The sequence below is a fragment of the Apiospora marii genome (assembly GCF_038362585.1).
Source record: "Apiospora marii strain CBS 49790 chromosome Unknown utg000005l_segment0_segment0, whole genome shotgun sequence".
Classification (NCBI taxonomy): domain Eukaryota; kingdom Fungi; phylum Ascomycota; class Sordariomycetes; order Amphisphaeriales; family Apiosporaceae; genus Apiospora; species Apiospora marii.
In genome coordinates, this window is record NW_027117377.1 from 1,871,127 (window position 1) to 1,886,737 (window position 15,611).

At 47.9% G+C, this 15,611-nt stretch overlaps 3 protein-coding genes across 3 annotated transcripts; 2 read left to right on the plus strand and 1 right to left on the minus strand.

The window, feature by feature from the left end:
* Positions 1 to 3,544: 3,544 nt before the first annotated feature.
* PG985_008486 (major facilitator superfamily domain-containing protein) lies at positions 3,545 to 5,269 on the plus strand (the record flags this gene model as incomplete). Its single annotated transcript, XM_066828254.1, has 3 exons — positions 3,545 to 3,745; positions 3,800 to 3,854; positions 3,951 to 5,269. 3 exons carry the CDS (start codon positions 3,545 to 3,547, stop codon positions 5,267 to 5,269), a joined length of 1,575 nt encoding a protein of 524 aa, XP_066683166.1.
* Positions 5,270 to 5,633: 364 nt separating this feature from the next.
* PG985_008487 (uncharacterized protein) lies at positions 5,634 to 6,748 on the minus strand (the record flags this gene model as incomplete). Its single annotated transcript, XM_066828255.1, has 2 exons — positions 5,634 to 6,534; positions 6,612 to 6,748. 2 exons carry the CDS (start codon positions 6,746 to 6,748, stop codon positions 5,634 to 5,636), a joined length of 1,038 nt encoding a protein of 345 aa, XP_066683167.1.
* A 3,073-nt stretch (positions 6,749 to 9,821) lies between these two features.
* Positions 9,822 to 13,427, plus strand: PG985_008488 (ubiquitin protein ligase E3; the record flags this gene model as incomplete). The annotated part of the gene is made up of 2 exons (XM_066828256.1): positions 9,822 to 12,435; positions 12,490 to 13,427. 2 exons carry the CDS (start codon positions 9,822 to 9,824, stop codon positions 13,425 to 13,427), a joined length of 3,552 nt encoding a protein of 1,183 aa, XP_066683168.1.
* Positions 13,428 to 15,611: the final 2,184 nt, after the last annotated feature.

Sequence of the window (15,611 nt, forward strand, 5' to 3'; positions counted from 1 at the left end):
TAATTAATATTAAAATATAATAAAAATATTATTAAAAATAGATAATTTAATAATAAATTGTAATTATATATTTTATATTTTAATAAATTAACGATCGTAATAATTATTTTTAAAAATATTTAAACTATTCCGGTTTATTTTTAATTATAATATAATAAACGACGAAGATTTTATTCCTTCGTTAGTAGGGTTAATAGCTGTATAATAAATATTAATAATATAAAATAAGCGTGTTTTTAACCGTTAATTAAATAAATAATATTAAAATAATTATTAATAATTTTTTTTTATTCGATTTACCGTTTTAAGGTTTAAAAATACTTTAAATCGAGCTAATTTAATATTAATATAGCATTAATTAAACGCATTAAAAAAAATAAGTTATTTATTACGTTATTTTATTAAATTAATAGGCTATATTTATTAATAGAGTTAAAGGATAAAATTATTATTATATATACTGCGTTATTATAAAAAAGAGGTTTTATAATATATAAAGTTATATTATAAGGGATAATTAATAAACTCTTAAAATATCGCTTTTATATATTTATTTTTAATAATTTAATAAACCGAATTTAAAAAAATCGACCTAAATTTTATCGATTTAAGGTATTATTAAAAGATATTAATCGATTACTTATTAATAATTAATTTTTTTTAATAAATAATTAATTTAATTTACGTAAATGAATTATAACGGAATTAAATATCTAATCGGTAAATAATTAAAATATTAACGAAATTAATATACGAATTAGGTACTTTATAATAAGCTAATTTATTATTATTATTAAAATAAAATAAAATAATAAGTAATACTTTATCGATTTTAAAAATAAAGAATTTAGTATTATAATTAATAAGGGATTTATTTTTAATAAAAAAATACCGGTATATATAATCTTTAAAGTTTAATTATAAATCTGTTAAGGGTTAAAATTCGATAAATAAGTTAATTATAATATTACTTTTAAAAAGGAAATTAATATATTTATAATTAAATAAATAATATTGGATTACTTAAAATATTTTAATAAATATTCCTTTTATCGATCCTTTATTTTTTAATTAAAAATAATCGATAATAAAAGGAATAAGTATTCTTTCTTTTATTAATTTAATATTAATAAATATAATATAAATAAAAATAGCCGGTTTAAACTTAATTTCGGTAAAAAAGGTATTTAATAAATATATAATAAACTTATAATTTAGCGGTTATTAACATTAGATAACTTTTTTAATTATATTAATTTAAAAATAATAAAATATTACTTTTTTTTTTATATTATATTAATATTTATACTACTATACTTTACTTATTTTTTATAATTACTAAATTTAATAATATTTTAAATAATAAAATAAAAATATTAATAACTTTTTAAATATTACGTCATACGAAGGGAATTAATTTTTTTTAAATTCGATTTTATTATAAACTTAATGAAAATATATAATATCGCCTTTTTTAAGAAAAATTTAATAAATAGTTTTAAAAAGGTAAGATTAAGCTTTTTTAATTTAAATATTATATTAAAACTTTTGCGAAAGAAATTAATTATAAAGTAAAAACCGATTCTACCTACGTTTTTTTAAATAAATATTATATTATAAAAGGTAAAAGAGTTAGGTTAATATTTAATAGACCAGCACGTTAAAATTATTAACTTTACCCTTTTATCGTTAAGCCGAAAGGCAGTTATTAATTTATAAAAAGTAATCGATATATTATTTATTTTTAAATATAATAACGATTAATAAATAAAAGAATAATAACGTCGGCGAAATAAAAAGAAATTACGAAAAAATCGAAAGATATATAAACTTATTAAAAGGTTTACAATAAATAATATTAATATTAATTAATTATATAAAATAATAAAAAAAGAAAATTAATACGAATATAATAAAAATATAAGGTAATAAATTAAAATATAACGTATAATTAAAAAGGTTTAAATTAATAAATTAAAGGAAAAATAAAAATATTTAATAATTAAAAAAGTTAAATATTATAAATTTACTAATTAATTAATAAAAAAAAAGATATAAATAATTATATCTTTTTTAATAATATAAATTACCCTTTTTTAATAAAGAAATTAAATTATAATAACGATATATTTATTATTAATTTTACGCGTTAAAAATTACTTTTCTTCATTAAAAAATAATAAAAGTTATTTTCTAACCCTTTTTTATTATAAATACTAAATAATAAACGATTTAATAATTAACTATCGTTAAAACTAAATATTATCCTTTAAATTTTAACACTTCCTCCTCAATTAATTATCGTAATTAATAATAAATATATATAAATTGATAACTTATTAAATAACGATAATAAATAAAAGGAAAATAATAATAAAAGGTTTAATTTAAACCCTCCTCGCCGGCTATAATATAATATGATTAATATATCAATAATATTAAAATAATAATAAGGTTTCCTTTATTAACAACACTAAAATTCTTATTAAAACGGCTAAAATCGATATATTTTAACTTTATATATAATAAATTTTAATTATTAACAATATTTTTATATATTTTTAACGTTCCGATTTAATTATAATATTTAAATAAATTTATAATTATAATTTTAATACGTTTTATATTTAATTTAATAAATTAAACTATTTCAAGGTTTTAAAATATTTCAACCTTTTAATTCTTACTAAATTCCAATTCAGTAAGTTCGCCAGCTGGCCTATGCTTAAGCCTACTAGTATCACAACTTTCGAGCCTTCCTCCGATATCTTTTGCCTTGTCTTGGTCGCCAAGGCGCTAGCCTGTAGGAAAAGAGGCGTTTTATTGCTCGCAGGGAGGCGGGCGAGTGCTTGTTTGTTTGCTTGCTTTCTCGTGGCAGTACCATCTATTCTATTTATGTCCTTTCTGTCCTTTGACTTGAATTGATGAACGAAGCGAATTGATTGAGTAACCCTCTATAAGCAAGGAGGCGGGAGAGAAAAGTAAGTCATCTAACGGCGAACCCAGGGGTCGTGCGCGAGGTTCTTTGTGATTAGTGAGAATGCGATAGATACCTAGGCGACCAACATCATGTATCGTCATTGGCATCTCTGCATGCCTGTCATCTGTGCTGGGCCAAAATACCCCGTGACTTGGCATCTGGGGTTAGGGGGCCTTGGCTGCTCAAGGGGCTCCGCCGACTCCGCCATGAGTGCTAGGGATAAACTCATATCCTCGCCGCGCATGTCATATCCAATCGGCCACACACCACATCTGTCGGCGTCCGCTGTTCAAGGTTCGCGGAAGGCTTGTATCAAGGATAGTGACAAGGGATGATCGGGTTGATATTGCACCGTTACATGGCTATGGAGCGTGGAGTGAATATAAATGGGTGACGATCCCCCACGATCAGCGAGCCACCTGGTCTCCTGCATTGAATGCAAGCCAGGTCCTTCCCATTCCGCTTCGCTTCTCTGAGCCGCTCCTCTTCCATCTCGAGCTTGCTTACTGTCCGAGGCATCCCACATTCCTCTTTGGCTCACAACACGTAGCCAAGTGCTCGACAATGGCGACACCAGTGCCATTCGAACCGTCGTACTATGGTGCGCCGGCAGAGGAGAAGAAAGGCCATGGCCTCGACCTCGAGGCCGCAAGTCTGTCGGAGGGAAAGCCCGCAGCCAATGCTTTGCACGCCGAACGCGCAGAGCTCCTCGCGAATCTGCCGGATCCCGATGCGGATAAGACGCCCGAGGAGAGAGCCGTCATCGTAGGTGGGCTTCTTCTACGGCGGCCAAGGGCAATTAGCTAACGCAGATGACAGGACCGTAAGCTCATGTGGAAGGTGGACGTGGCTCTGATCCCCTGGCTCAGTCTCTGTAAGTCTGACGAACTGTGCCTCAATTGCCCCCCCAGGATCCTACATGCCACGACAGATCATGCCTTTGCTGACGAAACCAACCCCTTGATTGTAGTGTACCTCATGTCGTTCCTGGACCGGACCAACATCGGCAACGCCCGCCTCGCGGGGATGGAGGACGACCTGGGCATGAAGGGCCAGGACTACAACATGACCCTGACCATCTTCTTCATCAGCTACGCGGCCGCCGAGCCCGTGACCAATGCCCTCCTCAAGCGGCTGAGCCCGCGCGTCTTCTTCACCGCCATCATCTTCGTCTGGGGCGTCACTCAGACCCTCATGGGCATCGTCCACAATTACCAGGGCCTGCTGGCGGCCCGATTTTTCCTGGGCATCGCCGAGGCCGGCCTCTTCCCGGGCGTCAACTACTACCTATCCTGTTGGTACAAGTCCTCCGAGATCGGCGTCCGGTCCGCCATCTTCTTCTCGGCCGCCGCCCTGGCCGGCTCGTTCGGGGGCCTGCTCGCCGCCGCCATCGCGCTCATGGACGGCGTCGCGGGCCGCCCCGGCTGGTCGTGGATCTTCATCCTCGAGGGCATCGCGACCGTGCTCGTGGGCATCGGGTGCTGGTGGATGGTGTTCGACTGGCCCGAGGACGCGCGGTTCCTGTCGCCCGACGACCGGGTCCGCATGCAGCGGCGCCTCATCGCGGACCGCCAGGGCCGCACCGCCGAGGACTTCGACAAGCGGCACATCTGGGCCGCGCTGCGGGACTGGAAGACGTACGGCTACATGTTCATCTACTCGGGCGCGCTGGTGCCCCTGTACGCCTTCTCGCTGTTCCTGCCGACCATCCTCAAGGGCATGGGCCACGTCGGCACGCGCGCCCAGCTGCTGAGCGTGCCGCCCTACGCTGTCGCCGCGGTCCTGACCGTCATCGTAGGCTTCGTCGCCGACAAGACCAAGTACCGCGGCTACTGCAACGCCGCAACGGTACTGATCGGCATCGCCGGCTTCGTGATGCTGCTCGCCTCGCAGAACCCGCAGATCCAGTACGCCGGCACCTTCCTGGGCGCCGCGGGCATCTACCCGACCATCTCCAACACGCTGTCGTGGGTCATCAACAACACCGAGGGCTCGCTGAAGCGGGCCGTGGTGCTGGGCATGGTGGTGGGGTTCGGCAACCTCAACGGCGTCGTCTCGTCCAACATCTACCTCACGCGCGAGGCGCCCCGGTTCTGGACCGGGCACGGCGTCGTGCTGGGGTACCAGGTCGTCGCGCTGCTGGGCGGGACCCTCGTCATGCACGTGGCGCTGCGCAAGATGAACCGCGACCGGGCGGTTGGTAGGATGGACGCGAAGTGGGCGGCCATGGGTGAGGAGGAGCGCTGGGCGATGGGGGATATTCGGCCGGACTTCAAGTATACTCTCTGAGAGCTCATACTGGAGGGGAGTGATTAAAAGAGACCTAGGAACTAAGTATGAAATGAAGAGAGCTTGTGCTCCCGATAGCATGGGGTAAATCCAATGATCATTGACATATCGAGTGCAACATGGTACAAAACCGGGCAAATCGGTCAAACATGCTCTTTCCGAGCTTTGGGACTCTATTAACTGTCTAGACGGGGTATTCGCCTGATTCGTAGAAGAAGTATGATCATATGCAGCCTGGTGCCAAACGCCGCCGCCAACGCCAATAAGAACTCCGGCCCCGGACCAAAATGCTCGCTTGCTGAAATACAGAGAACCAGAAGGAATCAAATCAACCGACCGACCCGTCGCGCACATCCTGTCTTGTCTATTTCATCCAGAACCACCGACCCTTTGGCTTCTCGTCGAGGATCTCTTCGGCGATGACTGATTCGACGCCCACGGCCCGCATCAGCTTGTGGACGCCATGCAGCTCAACATCGATGGCCTTGACGGCGTCGTCGCACCAACCGGCCCCGGCGCACCGCTTGCCCACCAAGTGCACCTTTCCGGGCTCGAGGGTGACGCTCTTGTCGATGGTGCCGTTCAGCTTGCAGTCGAAGACGCCCTTGCGCGTGTCGAGGCGGCCCTTAACCTCCGCAAAGACCTTGCGCTCGCTGCCGTCCGCGCCGCCGCTGGTCTGGATCTCGAAGCTGCACGTGCCGAAGCTAATCTCAATAGGACTAGGGTTGGCAATACGCAGCACGATCTGCACGTCGGAGGCGCCGTTCTTCTCGGACGTCACCTGGTCTACGGTGACGCGCGGGCCGTCCATGCCCTTCATCTGCATCGTCTTGCTGTAGACGATGCTGCGCGGGCCGACGCCCAGCGCTTTGACGTCGCAGCGGCCATTGCGGAGGTCCAGCACGGCCGCCGTCTCCTCCATCACTTGGCCGACAAAGTCGAGCAGGGCGGCCTTGTTGGTGATCTTGACGAGCTGGTTGTTGACCAGGACGCGGGCCCCGTTCATGCTGGTGTTCAGGGGCGGCATGAAGATCTGCCCGAAGCAGTCCCCCTTGCTGTTGTGAAGATCCAGGGTCATGGGGGAGATTGATGCCGGGACTGGGCCGGTGTTGGTGGCACGAGCATCCACCGAAATGTGAAAGGTGCTAAAAGGAGGCGAGAGAAAGTCAACATCGTGTTTCCGTCCGGTCAAATCTGCTCTGCCATGACAAACCATTCCTTTCACCGCCCTTTCTATTCTACGTTTGTACGGTTCGGTTCGGCCGCTGTTGCATGTAGCACTCACGAACGCACGAACGCACGCACACACCACAACGAGGGGAAGAAATGCAGGCTTACTTACTCTTCAGTAACATTGCTGATGCGAACCAGTGAGACATCCAAACGACTGTAGTGAAGAATGCATTTGATGATCTTATCAAAGGCGGATTCCATTTGGCCGGTGTGTGTCTGAACGAGTCCCTGGAAGCTGAAGTCCATGTTGTGTCCTTTTTTTAGTAGGGACGATAGTGTGTGCCTGCTTTAACTGGGGTTTTGGTTTCTGTTTGTTTGTGTAAACGGGCAAGTCGAGTAGTGAGGCCAAACAAACAGGTTTCTCCTCCAAAAAAGTTCAAGAGGGTGTCCCAACAATGTTCCAGATCGAAGAAAGAAGGCGATGATGGGGTGACCTCTGGGGTTCAGAATGAGCGGTGTTGCGTCCTTCTTTGCAGTGTTGTGGCCTGTTGAACCACACAGATTTGCATGATTGATTAGGGGGACGCGTGGGAGAGTGGATAGTGGGGGGTTATTTGATGTGCTGTGCACCGGCACTCGATGTGATTGATGGGTCGCCACCATGGAAGATCCATAATGATCAACTCTTGGTACAGGTAGATAAGCCTGATCGCCATAGTGTGTACAGGGGAAGGCACGATGCGAGTGCGATCGGGGAGTGCGGGTGACTATGGGTGATTGATGATCAAAAAGTCGTGAGCAACACGCGGTCCTGTCTTGGGTGTGATCCAAAATCCAGGCCTGAGGGTACGCTCACATGGAAGATTGAACGACCAAACTTCCAGTGCGGGCGGTTGATAGGCCGGCTTCGGTGAGCAACTTCTCTGTCCTAAAGTCACTTGATGCGATTCCAAGTTGGGCAGCCATAGCCACTACCGGTATAACCACCCCTGAACACATGATCTATAATTTACTATACAGAATGAAGACATAGCAAGAGACTAGGTAGCGAAAGAACGTCGCCAATTGGCAAGTTATGGGAAGTTGTGTAACCAGGCCTGGATCATGTAACCAAGGCCTAGATCAATCCAATCAATGTTGCATCTCAGCTGAGGCAATGCGCGCTAGTGGCAGGGCGTTTTGGGTGCACTAAGCCTTCCCCGCCCACACCCGAAAATGCATGCTTCTCAGCTAATTACATTCGACTCGACGGGTTGACCATAGTTCTCTCGCAATCTCTCGATGGCCAGAAAATTGTCTTCTTTGGTTTCTTCGCTTGTGAGTTCAATTGACAGTTATTGAGCTTTTGGTTAAGAAATCAGGCGAAAGGAAATGATGCTTGTTGGAACTATCGAGGTTCGCTTCCGCGTCCACAGGCAGAAACGCAATGGAGCTACTGCTCCTCCTCGCCCTCCGGCCTCGCCTGAGACTGAGACGAATGAGCCTCCTTGTGCGACTCGCGACATGGCTGATTTGGGGCCAGCTGGACGAACATGACGCTGGGCAAGCACTACATGCCATGAGGTCTCGCCAAGAACAGAGCGGAGTTACTGCAGTGACGTTGGGAAGCATGCAAATGACAGAACTCTGTTTGCTCGGATTGTCAGGCCGATGATGGCATTGAACTTTGATGAGCATATCTCCGCGGGGTTCCGCGCCCCTCTATGACTCTGTCACTTCAGCCGGTTCTCGCGACTGTGGTAATAAGCAGCCAAGGCCCAAGAGATATCTGCGATCCAGTGCCTCGCAAGGGAAAAGACCTGTCAGAGAGCACACTGGTAGCTCCGGTTGGAGCATCAACTGATGCATGGATACTAATCTCGACCAGATTGGCAGGGAGACCAGCTTATATATTGCCTTAAGACTCATGTCAGCAGTGCTTTACGCAAATTAGAGGGCTGCAATCTATTAGCCATGGGCCACTTTTCGGGTCGAAAACTACATGTAGCCACGAACCCAATAGCCCCCGTTTCCAGGGTTCCTGATTGACAATGCTGGGGTAATCCGCCATGGGCCCGTCGGGGCTCTTTGTTATTTCTCGCAGGCCCTCCAGCAGTTGCCGAGACGGGGCCAAGCGCGGATTGGGACAAAGGGGGCTCGGGGGCTAAGCTGCATAGGTGCACTTTAGAAACGAATGCGAATAGGCTGTTGGATCGTCGCTTCTTAGTGCTACGTAAGCGCGAGGGGCATGGGGGTTAGAGGATGCCGTGGCCGCGTCGTTTGTATTCCTAAATAGTAAAAAGCCACGAATACGGCTTACATACAGCCTCGGCAGCGGATGTTAAATAAAGGAATGAAGCAGAGCAAAAACAAACAGATAGAAACAGATGATGGCAGCCAAGCACGTTCTAGGAAACCAATAGTGGGAATTCCCTCGTGAATGAGGGCGTTGTTATCCATATTTATAATTAAGCATCCATAAATAATGCTGTCAGACACGAGTATTCTGGAGTATCCCAGCAGGGCAGCGTCTCATTTCAGGGATTAACAGGGGAAAGGCGCAGGTGTGTCGAGGGAATTGGACCCTGTTTGACGCCCGACCGGGGAGGACAGTAGCGGCAAAATGAACGGGAAGCGCTGCGATTCGCTCGGTAGTAGGACGTCACTGCTTTGAATGCTTGGATGCGAGGACGGCACGGACGGAACAGTGGTCTAGTTGGGCCTTGTCCTCAGCTTCAGCTTGGGACCCCAAATTCAACTTTGCCCATCTTCAAAGTGCCATATCCGAAGGAGAAACTTTGTCGTCTGTTTACATTCTTGTGGCCTGCCTACGGACGTTGTGCTGCTGCTGCTCAGATACTTGGATCAAATATTTGGCATTCCACCTCGAGTTTATGCATGTCTTGGTTTTGACTGGCTGCAAGCAACCGAACCCCTCCACAGACACACCCGCCCGCCCTTGCAGATAGGTCTTCAGCGGGCATTGAACTCGAGCTCCTTTGACAAGTTGCCAGACTAGCTACTGCTGCTGCTGCTGCTGCTTGCTGCTGCTATTTGCTACTACTGCTACGAGTTCGACCTTGCATTGCATTGATTGCAACTGCGCTGCGCTGCACTACACTCGGTCACTTTTACATCGATTTACCTACCTACGTCGTTTTTGGTCAATTCGGCCGGACTGTGCCTCATCTGGGATGACCAGTCGTTGACGTGACCCAATATGTGATTGCGCCGAGTTAACGAGTATTGAACGTTATGCTATTAGCGGGATAGGCAAGGTAACTTGACCGAAATCGCAGTGCAGGTGGGAACGGGAACACTACCTAGAAACGGGAAAGCAATGGCGTCACGATCAACTCGAGCAGCTACTTCCTGGGAAAACGGGAATAGGTGCCCAGCCATGTCAATGTCGGCAGCCGCGATCCAACACCGCGGGCCTCCTTCGCCACAGCGCAGGAATGGCACCACCACGCGAGCCCCTATGCCGACTCCGCGATTGAACGCTCCCGGGCTCGATACCCTTTATCGCGGCCCACAAGTGCAACTCGTAGACAGCAGCTCCGAAGAGGACGACGACTTTCTCGGCACAAAGCCCAAACCACCCTCGAAACCCTCCAATCGACACCCGTCGCATTCCCGATCAATGAGCCACCCATTCCCCTCTTTATTCTCAATCAAGAAGAAAAAGAACATCGGCCTCGACGAATCGACCGATGACGACTACACACCCCCCAGACCAGGGATGACCTCCTCTGGACCGAGCATGGCGTCAACATCGTCGCGCAAGCCGCAGCGAGGGCCCATCGACTTTCGCAACGGGAACTGCATGACTTGTGGTGGGCTGGTGAGGTGGCCGAAAGAGCTGGACACATTCAGGTGCACCATCTGCCTGACGATCAACGACTTGAAGCCGCTGGAGTACAACAACAGCAGCAATGGCGACGCCGCGAAACCCACGATCGCCCCGACAACACCGTCGCTCGAGCACACCAAGCATCTTGTACAAGAGAGCCTGCGCCTTTCGATGCGACACTATACGGACTCTGCTGGCCGTGCAGTAAGTCCCGGGAAATGGCCGCGACGTTCCTCCTCCCGCGGAAGCGACGACTACTTCTCCCAGCCGGCATTTCGGGAACGACATCAGAGATCGGCTTCGAGGGGCACGCCACCTATATATGTGCGCACGCCGGTCTTCGACGAGTTCCCCGACGAAAGCACCGAGTCCAATCCGCCTAGCCAGAAGGGAGATGCGAGTAGAGCGTATTCGACCTCTTACCCTGATCAGCGCAGTTCTGGCTTTCCTCTGCGCTCACCAGCTGCGCCTACACCTGCGCCGCCCAATCCGCTCGACCCGAAGTCCATTTTCAGACCGGTGGAGGAATACCTTATGGCCTGCTTCCGGTCTCATAACCATTTCAACGCAGCCTTCGTCGCGCAGCGTGTAAGCTTTAGCTCCTCGCGCCCGCCTCCGTTCAGAATACCGAGGAAGCCAGTGCCGGAGAAGCCCTTGCCGGAGAAGCCCTTGCCGGAGAAGCCACTGCCGGACAAACCCCTACCAGATACTCCTCGGCGAGACAAAGCGCCCGCAGCTGAGGATCCTGTGGTTACCGATCAGCTTGACCCCAGGATGTTGCTTTTGGGCAACATCGCCGAGAACGGTATGTGGTGGACAGGCAACCAGCAAGATGTGCCTCCCGGCAGAGCCAGATCAGCACGGAAAGATGAAGCGCACGCCCTCGTCACCTCACGAACGCCGCGAATCGATTGGGGGCTTGTGATGGAATGGTATCACACCATAATCAATGCTGCCGAAGGATGGGCTTCAGTGTATGACGAGCTAATACAGAAGGACCCTTCAAAGACACTGCCAGATTCCGAGCGAAGCCGCTACGAGGCGCTCGTCCTCGACGCTCAAGAGCACTTACAACGGGCATTGCTCAAGTGCACCGAAAATCTGCTCAAGAGACCAGGGCGCGTACTCAAGAATCCAGAAGATATACGCTTTCTACTACTCATCCTCGCCAACCCACTGCTTCAGTCCGGCCACAAGACCTATTCCGGAACACTCCCTCAGACTCCCCGGGAGAGGCCAGGGCCTGCAACTAGTCAAAGGGAGAGCCCGGAAAAGAGCGCCGCAGGCCGACATTCGGGGATTATCAAGCGGATCATGGGTCTCTTGTCCAATGCCCCCGAAGTGTGCCATCACCACCTGGTTACCTGGTTTTCCAGATTACCTGAGCATTTGTTTTTACAATTCAAGGACCTCATCGGGGGTTTCGTGACATACCGCCTCACACGTCAAGATACAAAGAAGCGCGAGCAGAAAATAGATGTGACAGCTGGATTGATCCCTCAGATGTCTAACAGCCGGACGAATAACACCCCTGCCACACTCCATGCCGCACTTGAAGCCACCAATGCCTCGAGGAAGCAGAAGAAGCCCCCGGAACCGCCAAAGAGGCTTCCTTACGTTGACGATTGGCAAATCAAGGCCGCATCGAAAGTGATGGCCCTGGTCTTTGCCGCGAACAACCTGACCCATGTCCGACGTAACGAGGTGAGCACCCGGCACGCGCATGGGCATCTGTTGGCCACGAGCGATTTCTATAACTCGTTGCTCGACTGCATGGACTTCAAGGCGGATTTTGAGGAGTGGGAAGCTCGAAAGGGCAAGTTCGCCTTCTGCCAGTACCCCTTTTTCCTCAGCATCTGGGCCAAGATTCAGATTCTCGAATTCGATGCCAAGCGACAAATGGCCGGTAAAGCGCGAGAGGCTTTCTTTGATAGTATCCTGTCACATCGGAGCTACACTCAGTACCTGTTTCTCAGCGTTCGCCGAGACTGTCTCGTCGAAGACAGTCTCAAACAAGTCAGCGAGGTGGTGGGAAGTGGTAGCGAGGACATCAAGAAAGGCTTACGTATCGAGTTCCGTGGTGAAGAAGGCATCGATGCAGGTGGGCTTCGAAAGGAGTGGTTCTTGCTGCTTGTCCGGGAGGTCTTCAACCCGAATCATGGTAAGTTGATACCTCATATAAACAACAGTGAATGGATGTAGCTAACCAGCCCAGGCCTATTCGTCTTTGACGAAGACTCGCAGTACTGCTACTTCAACCCCCATACGTTCGAGACTTCGGATCAATACTTTCTTGTTGGCGTCCTCTTAGGACTGGCCATCTACAACTCTACGATTTTAGACATCGCTCTCCCGCCTTTCGCATTCAGGAAACTCCTGGCTGCCGCCCCTCAATCAACTACCAGCAATTCCGCCTTTCACCAGCGGTCGGTTATGGCGTACACGCTGGATGAACTGGCCGAGTATCGGCCCCGCCTTGCCCGTGGTCTTCGCCAACTTCTGGAATTCGAAGGCGATGTAGAATCTACTTTTTGTTTGGACTTTGTGATTGACGTCGACAAATACGGCGAGCGGGTTCGCGTTCCCCTTTGCCCAGGCGGTGACCTTAAGACGGTCACGAACAGCAACCGGCGTGAATACGTTGACCTCTACGTTCGATACTTGCTGGACACGTCGGTCAGCCGCCAGTTTGAGCCGTTCAAGCGCGGTTTCTTCACTGTGTGCGGTGGCAACGCCTTGTCCCTCTTCCGACCCGAGGAGATTGAGCTTCTGGTGAGAGGATCGGACGAGCCGTTGGACATCACCGCTCTCCGGGCCGTCGCGACTTATTCGAGCTGGAACGGCTCCGACAAGGTGGCGCCCGAGCCCGAAAGCGAGCCGTCAGTCGAGTGGTTCTGGGAGTCGTTCGGCGCGGCGACCCCCAAAGACCAGCGCCGCCTTGTTTCTTTCATCACGGGGAGTGACCGGATCCCAGCCACGGGCGCCGCCTCCCTTGTCATTAAGATTACCTGCCTCGGACCCGACACAGGACGATACCCCTCGGCGCGCACTTGTTTCAATGTTTTGAACCTTTATCGATACCAGACTCGGGAACGCCTCGAGACGTCACTGTGGCGTGCCGTTAATGATAGCGAAGGCTTTGGGCTTCGCTGAAGAATGATTATGTTCTGTCGGCTGGTATCTCTCTCTATCCAACCTACTGTTATACGATGTCACAACACATTATACGGCGTTACACAATTGTTATCATTGGCTGGTCACATGGATAGACATACAGACAGAGACCATGGCGGTGGATCGAAGGGATAGATGGATATCACATGAAGAAGACGTGTAGGATGAAGAGGAGGAAGGAAGTACCATTGCATAACAGACAGTCTTATCATACCCAGAGCTAGGACTCTACACTTTTGTTTCTAGGCCAATCCAATTTCCTTGGTTCAGTTTCTGCAGCTGGTCTCTATTTCCGAAATGTGTTCTGTGATTGAATCGCTTTCGCTCTCTTATCTTGGCTTGTCGATGGAGTCGTGTCTCAATCCCAACCTACTTAGGCAACATGATCACAGCACTTCGAAGAGTATGCGCTTATTAACCAACTTATGGTCTTCTCGACCGTATTCTTTGGGCTAAATGGGAATAAGCCCAATGCCTGGGATTATTGTCTCGAGCATGGAATCGCTTCGCAAGGATAGCAGTTTCAATGAGCGCTATTCGTGTCGTCGGTCATCGCAACACTCGCTTGGGGCAATAAGAGAACCCCTACCCGATGCCATCAAGTCAGCGAGACTGCCGATTAACCGTCGTACTGATTCCAAGCATTGGTACCAAGGCACCTAGCGATTCCCAATGATAAGGACTGGACTTGTTTCCACCAGACCGAGCGCGGAAGGCTTGTAAGCTCCCCGCATAAAGATTGTCGAGCCTGGTTCTCTACGACTTCACTTGACGGGTCTGCTGTTCCTTGCCCACAACGTGGTCGCCCATTGGGGGGGATAGAGGGGTAGCTGCATGTCCGCCCGAGTCATGCCCGTCGGCGGCTCTCGCAACCTCTTGCAACGGACTCGTGCCTGTTGGATGCTAGTCAGATGCCGAGCAAAATGCCTAGTTCCTCGAATTGGCATGCAGGCCGAGGGGGGGTATCCTGCATGCAATCTGCGTGAACTGCAGCATCGTGTTCGTCTCTATGCGAGGAACAGCATCCACTACATGGACGCACATAATGATAGCGCGAACCATGGGGCTCCAAGCCTCAAACCAGTGTGTCTGGTTTGCATGTCACCTGTCTGATTAGGTGCAATCGTGCGTGACGCGGGCGGATAGTGGACTTTCTCCCTGCTTGGCCACCTCAGATCTGCTGTTCTGGGCTCCAGACAATATCGTGTTATGAAGTAATCGTACAGATCTCACCTGTTTTGAGGTTCATCTAGATTTGTCACCGCCCTCCTCCTTCAAAGCCGACCTGCTTCCTATAAGAACTAGTTATCACTATCGTCTCATCCATCGTCTAAATGACCCACTCCTGTGACTGACAGGAGCTTGAACCACCAAGATGTTCATCTGCCACGAGGCTACGCGCCCAGATAAACATCCTACTCGCATGTTTCGTCCAACCCCCTTCACCGCCAGGTTGGAAAATCGCCAAGTGCCGGTCTTTTGGGGGGTTTACTCGGGACCGAGCCGCCCTGAGGGTCTTCGCCAACATCGGGACTCAGGGGACCGCATAAGCTTAACCGACAACGACAGAAACATCCCCCTTTCCGAGTCAAGGTGTTTGTTGGCTCCCAAGGGCAACGCTCGTCTTCTTCAGGGGACTCGTGTAATACTGTCAGGGGCCCTCGCTCTGGGCATGACCGAGTGAGTAGATACGGAAGTGGGCATTGAGCAACGCAGTTGCTTCTGCTTATCCAGAAGCTCGTTGTGTATGAATCGGTGGGCTCAATGTTTCAGATAGGGGAGCGTCAAGATGGCTAAATCCTCAGTTCTCGTTGCACATTAGTGAATATCCCATCAGATTCTGCATGCATCTCGGCCACGGTGCTCGGTGTACCCACTGCATGATCGAGAAATTTGTTTTCAAATCGCACATCTGCCTTTCTGAGGAGGAATCTCGGGTTCATCGGCATAGCTCGGGGGCTGTGCTGGTATTCGTACAGCCAAGCTAGAACCACCGCCACTTGCCAGGGACAATACGGCGAACACTTTGATGGCCACCATCATGCATTTGCACATGAAATGAACAGTGCAGTACGATGTTGTGAAGTCGGCGGCCGCTGTACCGATTTTCGCCGTCTGATCTCCATGATAGTTTGATCGGAAAACAAGCGCGTTGCTTACTTT